The 10,845-nt window shown below is 37.6% G+C and overlaps 2 protein-coding genes across 2 annotated transcripts; one reads left to right on the top strand and one right to left on the bottom strand.

Annotated features, from left to right (window-relative positions):
• Window positions 1–300: 300 nt before the first annotated feature.
• LOC108323125 (uncharacterized) lies at window positions 301–4,640 on the top strand. The gene is made up of 8 exons (XM_017555481.2): window positions 301–1,492; window positions 2,153–2,520; window positions 2,724–2,973; window positions 3,158–3,323; window positions 3,420–3,522; window positions 3,632–3,760; window positions 3,898–4,116; window positions 4,202–4,640. The coding sequence occupies exons 1-8, from the start codon at window positions 1,258–1,260 to the stop codon at window positions 4,481–4,483; spliced, it is 1,752 nt and encodes a 583-aa protein (XP_017410970.1). The 5' UTR covers window positions 301–1,257; the 3' UTR covers window positions 4,484–4,640.
• Window positions 4,641–5,392: 752 nt separating this feature from the next.
• Window positions 5,393–9,418, bottom strand: LOC108323118 (uncharacterized). The gene is made up of 2 exons (XM_017555466.2): window positions 7,260–9,418; window positions 5,393–6,264 (listed from the first exon to the last, which is right to left on the bottom strand). The coding sequence occupies exons 1-2, from the start codon at window positions 8,790–8,792 to the stop codon at window positions 5,878–5,880; spliced, it is 1,920 nt and encodes a 639-aa protein (XP_017410955.1). The 5' UTR covers window positions 8,793–9,418; the 3' UTR covers window positions 5,393–5,877.
• Window positions 9,419–10,845: the final 1,427 nt, after the last annotated feature.

Genomic DNA, 10,845 nt, shown 5'->3' with positions numbered 1-10,845 from the left:
TACTATTGTATTAACAAAGAGAAGAAACATCATAGTATTCTATAGAATGAAATTGGAAAGTTCTTGGTGGCGTGTTTTTTTCATCTTCATCACCATAGTTTCAAGTCATGCAGGTGCATTTATTCCTTTCTTTTGGGTATAAAAATTGAAAATTTCTACTTCAAATTAAGGAACCTACTAACCCAAAGATTACAATTAAAAAAGAAGGAAGAGGGGACCACAAAGATGGAGAAGAATGAAGAACATATGTGGCAACTACACCAGAATTTGATCCTTTTCCATTGGTAGCATCAGACACCAACACTTCACTGTTCCCCTTCACGATTCTCAAACTGTCCTCCACTTAATGTCTCTGTCTTTTGTTCTTCACCTTCCCAAAAATGTCATATCCTTTTCACCTTTTCCAAATTTATGTTTATCACTTCTAAGTTGTAACTATTAATATATTATAGATAGATTTTCAAACACGCGCGGAGTTCAGGTAAAAATCCGTGTCACTGTTTCTGAGTGCTTCTGCTAAAGCTGATGCCACATATTCTTATCTTCTCCCCGATTGCAACTTTTGTCGTTTTCATCACATGTGTTTGTTTATCTCCTAATGCTTTTTCTCTCGACCTTGCATTCGCATGTCTTTTCACAATCAGTCATAGTAATTAGCAATCGTCATTGCCACACTTTCCAAACACTTTGTTTTTTTTTTTACAGTTTTTCCAATTATATGTTTTTCTCATAGCTTCTAATAATTCGGTTGGGTTAGGTTAGACCCTTCTCTGCTTTCAGCTTAATTTATTAGCCCGTCACTTTCTCTGTGCTATTTGTGTAGTTGTGATACGATGATTGTATTGTATAAGAGAATATGTGGGCTACAACTTTTTTAAAAAATTTTATGACGCTATTCTGGCTGCTGAAGAATCTATGATGATACGCTGATTTCTTTTTATGTGTTTCTGCGTCTTTTCATGAGTTTGTTTACGAGGGTAGCTTTGTTAAATCCTGATGGAAACTTTGCATTAATTTTGCGGTTGTAAGATTGCAAGGGTGGTCCCACAAAAGTGTTTAAGGAGACAGGTGCAAATAATTGTGTGTTTTTCCTTTAATTTTCTCTTTCCCTGAAGTGGTTGAAGGGCTCACAAGTTGAAGAAGGTAACTGTGGATCAGTGTCACGAGTTGGTGTTGTTGTGGTAGTACGTGAGGAAAAGTGTTGCTGGGGAAGAAGCTTTTTGAATAAAGAAAGAAAGAATCGTTGAGGAAAGTGAAATGGAGCCACTGAATCAGAAGTCTATTGAGAGAGTGGTTTCGCAGAAAGCCTTGCAAATGGGAAGCTCGTTTCCTTGCCAAATTTGTGTGGTGGGATTTCTCTGTGGAGTGTGCCTCACCTCTCTGTTCTTGGCTGCTTTGACTTCCTTTGGTACCTTTCAGTTTGGTCCCATTTTGTTTTCAACCATGTCAATGGCTAATTCATCAGGGAATTCAACTTTTTCTAACGACATCAGTAAGTCAATTTCCTTCTCCTTTCTTTGATTTGCAACATTTCTTGTTCATTCTTGTTTTTTTTTTCTTTGTTTTACGGAAGTGGGGTAGTGGATGCAGGGTCATCATCTACCTCTGTTATCATATAACTATTGCTTTGTAGATAGAACATTGAGTATTCCAGAAACTTTAAAACTGGGTTGTGAAGAATCGCCGTATTTAATTGAAAACTTTAAACACAGAAGAAAAAGGAGGGAGGAGGAACCAGTTTTACTTCTTCTCTGTGTTTCTTCTTTTCTTGAAGAAAAAGAACCGAGTTTATTGCGAGTCCCAACCTTTTTTAAAGTTTGATGTATTCAAGGACGTTTATCCTTGAAGCGAACTCGATGAAAACGGGTTAGTCTTGGCCACGAAGCAACTTTAAAGGATACTTTAATCAGTAATTAGTGTCTTTACGTTAAGCATACTCTAATAACCATTATTTTTTACTTGGACTGTATATTTTACAAAGTACATACGTTGTTTTTTGCGTAATCAGCATTGGAATTATGACATGCTTGTAATCAGTATCAGCACAGCGAGATACGAAGAACCGATCCCAATGATGTAGTAATACTGTGACCAATCCGATTGATTGTGTTGAAAATATCAAATGAAATAACTGTGAATTATGTTTTCTTAGGCATGATTGCTCGTTCGGACTGCCATTTCAAGCTTAAGGAAACTGAGAGATTATGGGATTCTAAAAGCAGCAGAGAGCGAGATAACGAAGAGAGAGTCTCATTGCTTTATTCAGCTTGGAGTGCTGAGTTGAATGAATCCACAAGTGGTGGCAAAGAGGGGTCAAGTTTGCCCAATGCCCCTCATTTAGAAAACTGCAAGGTGAAAACAGAGCTATATGAGTATCTTGATAAGCGTACAGGAACTGATGTTTTCCCGCCATGGACAACTTGGAAGGGATCTTTGCAGACATTTTCTGTGGCTGCATTCAATGAGCAGATGCAAAAGCTTAGGCATGAGGCTGCATCCGAAGGGGCCTATCCTCCATGGGTGCGTTCTTAAACTATTTCTGTAGTGTTTTTGGATTCACCATGAACTAGTTCACCATCAAACATGATTTGTTTGGCGTAGGTGTTTGAAACCATTACTTGATACATTAAAAGCAGCATATAGAAGCTAAAGTGACATTTATAATGTTGGTTAAAAAATTGGGAGGAATGTGGTTAGGTTTATTCATATAGAAGCTTTTGCAGATTGCAGGGTCAGATGAAGAAAACTATCCCATGACCAGAAAAGTGCAGCGTGACCTTTGGATCCATCAGCATCCCTTAAACTGCAGTAGCCCAGATGTGAAGTTCCTCCTTACTGACTGGGAGAGATTACCTGGATTTGGTATCGGGGCTCAGATTGTTGGGATGACAGGACTTCTTGCTATTGCAATCAATGAAGGAAGAGTCCTTGTCACTAACTATTACAACAGAGCTCACCATGGAGGCTGCAAAGGTAAATTTCTTGTAAAAAAAAACATGTCGTTACTCATTGTGGTATCTGTTTCAGTTGTAACAACCAGTGTACGATGTGAACTTCTGCTCTCCACAAAAGTCTTCAAATCTTACTATTTTTATTATTACAAGAAACCTATATATGAACATGATGACAATACAAGTGGATACTCTTTTATATGCAGGATCTTCCAGGTCTAGTTGGAGTTGTTACTTCTTACCTGAAACCTCCCGGGAATGTCGGCAGCGTGCATTTGAACTCATAAAAAGTGAAGATGCGTGGAGGAAGGGAATTGTGACCTCAAAGGAAAATTATACAAGCAAGCATATATGGGCTGGACCAACTCCCAGGTAACCAACCTCTCAACTGCAATCAGATGTTTATGATTTCTTCCGTTCTGAGAGCCTCAACTTATTGAAGTTTTATTCTTTCAATGTCAACATAAGGAAATGGGGGCTTCCGTGGAATTATCTGCAACCCACAACTGATTTAAATGGAACTTTGTTAGCTTCTCACAGAAAAATGGATAGACGGTGGTGGAGAGCACAGGTACCTGTCAGACTTGTAAAAAAGGAGTTATGTTATGTTATGTTATGTTAAGTCCTCATTTTAGTAATGGTTCATGATTTGATCTTGTTACCATAAATATTGTTTTCAGGCAGTACGTTACTTGATGAGGTTCCCAACCGAATACACGTGCAATTTAATGAATGAGGCACGCCATGCTAGCTTTGGAAAATTAGCAGCAACAGTTGTTCTTGAAAGTCTTGCTGGGGATTGGCCAAAGGTTGGAACTTTTTTACTTAATCATGTTTTTCATCTAAACATGGGAGAATAAAAGCAGGACATGTTAGAAAATTTACCACAATGGTAGTGTTATATTTTTCATAGAATTGTATTTATGAAAATGTTTGATTTATTCAGGAAAATAGTGCGAAGGCAAGGTCTAGTGATATTGATGAATACGTGTGGTCCAATCAGAAGCCATGGGTCCCAAGGCCTCTTCTAAGTATGCATGTAAGAATGGGAGACAAAGCATGTGAAATGAAGGTAGTTGGGTTTGAAGAATACATGCAGCTTGCGGATCGGATTCGGAGACACTTCCCTCACCTTAATAGTATTTGGCTGTCCACTGAGATGCAGGTATTACAGTTGTTGCTAATTATTTGGACTCGTCTTTTGGATGATAGTAGTTAGTCACTGACATTATAAGACTAATTTGATTCAGGAAGTGATTGAGAAAACCAGAGAATATTCTCATTGGAACTTTTACTACACTAAGGTAAGACGCCAAGTTAAGAGTAACATGTCGATGGCTGAGTACGAAGCCAGCCTGGGTAGGGAGACCAGCACAAACTATCCACTTGTTAATTTCTTGATGGCCACTGACTCAGATTTTTACGTTGGGGCGTTGGGTTCTAGCTGGTCCTTTCTTATAGATGGAATGAGAAATACTGGCGGAAAGGTAATGGCTGGGTACTTGACTGTCAACAAAGACAGATTTTGGTAAGAGTTACGTTTGTAAATTAGATCATCACTGTCTGCCATATCTATTTGATTCTTTCTATGTATAACTATTGTACATATATGCAAAGAATAAAAACGACACGATCTCTAAATGATGCTGGTGTTAGAAAGAATCAAAATGCTTCCACTTTGTTTTTCCATTACGTTATTTCTTGCCTCGTTCTTTTTTGTTTTGGAGTTCCTAGGTAATCGTCAAAAGGCTCGGTTCGGTATGGAATATTTCCATCATCAAATTTTACCAGTAGGGAAAAACAGTGAGTCTGTATTCTGACTACTTCAACTAATATGTATACTATGCAAATTCTATAACCAATACGTCACATATTCAGCACCAATATATATTAAATACCTTATTCAGTTTAACTCGTGAAAGTCCTAAAATTATGAAATATAGCATACTTCTGAAAATTTATCAAAAACTATATCTGAACTTTGTGTATGAGTTTTCTTTTTTTCGTTCATATTCATATTCGTTCCAAAAAAAGAAATTGTTATGCATACTTGGAGTAGAAAACTTAAATAAGAATTTTTGTATGCTCTTTAATAAAAGTATGATGTGCATGCTATCGTTTACATCTCGTACAGAAAATTGATACAATAGAAAGAAGTTCTCACAGAATATATACACATAATACTTTTATTTAAAAAACTTCAAAAGAACTACCAACTATATAAATCTTAGTTTGTCCATTAAAAAGCTTCTCACTTTGTTACCAGCTTATGGGTAGGCATGTAACTATAAAGATTTCGGTGTACTCGATATTCTTTAGATAAGAAAATACAAAATGTTTATAAGCAATTTTCAATTATGCTTTTCAGTGCAAAGAAAAGAGAAAAAAAAAAAGATCCTAACTGTTATCAGAGTAAATGTGTAAAAAAATAACTATTAAAGTGAAAAAAGAGAGGTTCTTGTATTCAATGATGTAGGTACAAATTTCAACAAATTTTACTAGGCCAAAAGTCAGTTCAAAAGAATAGCCAAAACTTCACGAACGAACAGTGAAAACACAAATACCACTCACAAAAATTCAAAATCAATAATCAGAGATACAGATGTACATACAAATATAGGTATGTATCTTGGGCAAAATCAGAATGGAGCCAACTAATTGAAGGCCATAGAGACTCTTCCGCTTCGTTTTCTCTTCAAATGACAATACAATTATTTCCAGATGATGTAAACTCTTCATAATCCCACATCGCGAAAGGGGGAAAAACATAGACACCCTTTTCTTAAGGAGTAACAATGGATCCTCCAAAAAGCTTCCAATAAGTTCTTGGCTAGATCATCCAATGTGAAAAGTAAAGTCAGCTGTGCACAATGACACATACACTTTCTTTCTGACAAAGATTATCGAGGCAGCAATTAGCGTGTTATTAGGATTCTTCCACATCCTCACCCACTAGCTGTACTCCATCTCCTCCTTTAGTAGCTGTCTGCTTCTTATGTTTTTTATTTTTGGCTCTCTTCGCCTTCATGCGGCGTTTCCTCTCATTGGTATCCACCCATTTGTAGTCCGAAGGTATATTGAACGGGTCGATTTCATCCCTATATCTATGACTATCAGACTCACCGGACTGTATACCACGACTTCCCTTCATCCATGAAATCCATGATGTAGACCCTTCTGATTCCTTGGATTTGGCATCCTGGAAGTATGCTGGGCTGGAAAGTGGAGTTGAAAACTCCTCTGCTGGCTGAAGCTCCTCAAATTTTGTAAAAGTGACAAGGACCCGTATAGTAGGGACTATAGGGATAGCTACCTGCAAACCAGTAAGAATAACCAGCGCAATATGAAAACTTGCATTCATGCAAAGTATCCCGCAACAGACAAACAGGAACACAGTGGGAAATTGATAAGAGCACTTATATGATAAATAAAGTAGCAATGCATATCAAATATTAATATTATGCAATACAATCGATATGTATGAAATATTAACTGGCATATTCATAGTGTATTTGACATCCTTAAAAGTGTCTCTAAATGTTCAGAAAAGAGAAGGCAGCAGCATTCGGTATTTTTCATTTGACTATCGTACAATTGTATTTATAAGTAGCATTCTAAGGAGTGATGTCAATTACACTTACAAAACCAGCATGAATCCCTATTGGGAGTGCTAGTGCATTCATATCTTGAAGAAAATCTGGAATGCACAGTGGAGAAGAAACTAGCGCAATTTGAATGAATTTAAGGCAACGATATGCAAGTTTACTTTGCAGTATTTAGTTTAATGCTTCTGGATAAAAGATGAACTGTATAACTTAAAAAATTTATCAGCAGAAGGGAAACTACATGTGTCAGTCTAAAGAATGCTAGGTGTAAGGCAGGGAGAAAAGTCTCATTCTTCTAAGCGTTCAACCAGGACAAACATGACAACCATCCGAAGAAAAAGATATCTAAAAACCATAAATATCTCAAATAATGATGCTACGAACTTCAAACCACATATTTGGCAATAGAATGATGATAGTATATCACCAAATAACGACAATTTTACTCATCAACTGAATATAAAAAAAAAATAGTATAGCACCCACTTGGGACAGCATGTGAAGTATCTGTAATATACGCACAATCAATGAAAACCTGGTCCCCGAACCCAACAACAATAACTTTGAAGAGGAGGAGGAAGAATGTTTATAACTCAAACAAACTCCTATTTTTTGTTCTCCAAAAGTATGAATATAGTGCAGAGCAAAGCAACTGTGCAAAGTGAACTAAGGAAGGTTGAGAATATGATGATGTTTAGATTACCTTAACAGGAAAGGTTCCATGAGGAAGTTTAGTCGTCAAAAGTTCTCTGAGTCTCCTAATAGCCTTAACCTTGTTTGCTAAGATGTCAAGCAACGGCAGAAGCTCGTCTGTTTTCAAAGGAAAGTCCGGTGTCAACCACAAGACAGGTCTTAATCCCTTCTTGTATTCACTCTCATTCTTAGACTCGTTAACTCCTCCTTTCTTCTTTTTCCTCTTAAAGTTTTTATCCTTCACAATATCAGGTTGTGGCTTCTGCTGATCACCCGACAGCTTCTTCGCAGTCTTCAAATCCTCAAGCTCCTCACCGCCGCTACCCTTCATGTTTTTCTTGTTCCAACCAAACCAGCTCTTCTTCTCTTTAGCCCCAGCATTGGCTTCACAATAGGAAGCTACTGAACCATTCTCATGACCATCAAACCCCCCTCCAGGTTCCTCCTCCTGACCAATACCATCAGAGTTCCCCATCCGCAGCGCCGAATCCAACTGCATTCTTTCCTCAGCAGTGAGCACATCATCATACTCATCATTGTTCTCTCCATTAACCACACTCTCCCCATCATCCACGGCAAAAAGCTCCTCATCAGTCATAGCACCCGGCACCCTCCTCGACTTGACACTCACCATCACATGAAGCATGTCATAAACCTTAGCCTTCCAATTCCCCACCATCTCAGTCTTCTCCTGTCGCCGCCAATTCAAATGGGGAACAAGCTCCGCCTGAGTAACATCAATACCAGGCCTATACATATTAGTCTGAGACATCAAAGAAACTTCATGATTAACCTCAGCTTCCGTTGGCTGCGTACCAGCTCCCTCCAAAGCATTGGTAACCTCCTTCTCCTTATGAGCAAGCGCCAGCAAAGAACCCGGTGGCAGGTTGAAATTCCCATCCTCGGAAGCATAACCCTCTCCGAGAAACAAAAAGGTTTGGTCGGAACGCTGGATGCGGAAGCCGTCGAAGCCAGCGAGGGTCATATCAGCGCGGAGGTTGGAACCGCGCTTCCAAATTCGGTAGGTGTCAGAAGGGGCAATGCGGCCAATGAAGGGAATGACGGAGCTTTCGAAATGAAAAGATATCTCCATGTAGAAGTCGCGGATTCGAGCGGCGGAAGCCACAATGCGGGGAAGTCTGCGGCACCATTTGGCCCACGCAAGAGGCTGGTAGTGGCGCGCGATGATCACCGCAATGGCTTCCTCTCTAGTGCACACAGCTTCTTGGAGTGCACTCCAACCCTGCTCGTTCTGAAGACTCCAATCCGCACCGGCAGACATGAGAATCTCCGCGGAGACAGCGTCCCTGAGACGCACCGCGAGGTGGAGAGGGGTTTCTCTTCCAGGCACGTCGCGGCGGTCGATAACCGCCGACACCCGGTCAGCTTTGAGCTCCGCCGCGAGCGATTCGGCTTCTGTGTTGACCTCACCAGCTTTGGCTAGTCGAGGAATCGTGGAAACTAGGTGGCGGAGTGCGGCGTGGTCACGCCTGGCTACTGCCACGTGTGCAGGACTGTGCGCGTATTTGGATATATCCTCCATCAGATTATGCTGCTACTATCATGAGCCGAAAAAGCAAAAATGAAATCGATTGAAGACAGGGATCGGTTTTGGCTGGAGTGAGTTGGATTCAAATCATCTGAAAGGAGCAGTGGGTGAGGAGATTTGATTTAAGGAAAGTGAGAATTTGGCGGATTTGGATTCCACATGAGAGAAGAGATGGAAGAAAAGTAGGAGAAAACGAAAGGGTAGTTAGGGTTGAATTGGGGTAGAGAGAGAAGGTGATTGGATCTAGAGAAGAGAAGAGAGAAGAGGGTAATGCTGACACACACAACTCAAAAGCACATGAAGGCAGCGAACACCGTCTGAGAGTAAAAAAGAGAGAGGTCCTGGCCCTCACCCTCTCCTCGGCTATCTTTCTTTTCTATAATTCTACTGTGTTGTGTGAGAGACTCAGGGACTCACTGCCCACTTTTCCCTTGAGATTTCCTCTCTTAATTCATTACACTTAATAATAAATGCATCTTCTATGCTGCACCACTTCCACGGATCTTCTTATTTCATCCATGCACCTTTCTTACTTCCTATTTACCCTCTCCATACTCTTTCTCCTTTATACGCGCCTCCCCGTTTTAACTGTCACAATTCTCACAACCATCTTCAACAACGTTATTTCAGACTCTATAACTTACGCTTATGCTTTCTTTTCATGGAAGATGGATTTTAGGGGTCAAAAGTTATCTATTTCAGAAAATATATATATAAGTGAGCATGCTTCAATTCACTTAAAAAGATAATAATAAATGAGATAAATATTTCTGAGCGATAAAAAATTGTTATAATAAATAAAATTATAAAATGATTCTCATTGTGATAACAAGTATTGTTATTGATATAATTATTTTTTTAGTATTGTGATACAAAATTATTATTATTATAAAAATATTTTCACATCAATTCAGTAGTTGTCTAATTTAACTTCACGTATTATATTCTTTTCTAACAAGTTCTCTTACTCTGAGTATATTCTCGTACAGTGATCACCAAGTTAATATTTATGTCATTTCTTTTGCAAATCAGTCCAACAACAATTATAAATGTCAAAACATACTAACTATCAAATTGAACAATACTCACTGATTCAATTTATCTCATTTGCAGTACCAACCAAAAAAACATAAACATTTCCATAATAAAATTCATTAAAGCCAAATTAAAATCCTAATTCAACTCCGAGTATCATATTTAATCAGAGCAATCACACAAACAAAACACCTATTATACAATTAACAATTACAAAATATTTATCAATTAAAAATAATGCGATTATATAATTAACAATTACAAAATATTTATCAGTTAAAAACATGGTAATTAGTTTTCTTTATTTGACCAACAACTCACAAGACTCTAACCAACAAAACTCCTCCCAACTATTCTACCTATACATAAAAACATCACAAGAATGATCAAGACATACCATTATGATCATTGATCAGCAAATACTCACATAAATGACTAAAAATACACATGCAACAAATAACACAAAATATGAGAAAATAACTAAAACTCAACTTATGTCAATATAGAAACTAATCAATCCAAATTGAAGATCTCGTCACAATAATCAATCATATGATCTCGATTCTTCAATAAGAAGAGTAAAAAAAAAGAATTCTTAGAGAAAAGTCAAAGAATTTTAGAAAAGTGGTTTATAAAGAAATTATGTGTTTTAAAATATAAAATTGGTTCATATCAAAACTATTTATGTTTAAACATTTTAATATTAAAATAATCAAGTTTTACTATTTTTAAATCACTATTATTTTTAAAATACTATTTTTAGATCTTTATAAATATCTAAAATGTCACTTTCTAGATTTTTATTGGTATGAAAAGTTAGTAGATAAGTATTATGAAGGAGAATGAAAAGTTGAATTTGCAGGTTTAAAAAAGCATTTCATCCTAGAAAATTGATGGGTTTTGTGTTCATACAAAACTAAAAGGATCGATTCTCTTTTCACCGATAATATTCTTTGCAATATAAATAACATGAAAATTATTTTTCCTTCACAAGTTTTTGTTCTTTATCCTT

Source organism: Vigna angularis, chromosome 3, assembly GCF_016808095.1.
Source record: "Vigna angularis cultivar LongXiaoDou No.4 chromosome 3, ASM1680809v1, whole genome shotgun sequence".
Lineage (NCBI taxonomy): Eukaryota > Viridiplantae > Streptophyta > Magnoliopsida > Fabales > Fabaceae > Vigna > Vigna angularis.
Note: the sequence above shows the minus strand (reverse complement) of the source record. Positions and strands in the feature narration are given on the sequence as shown.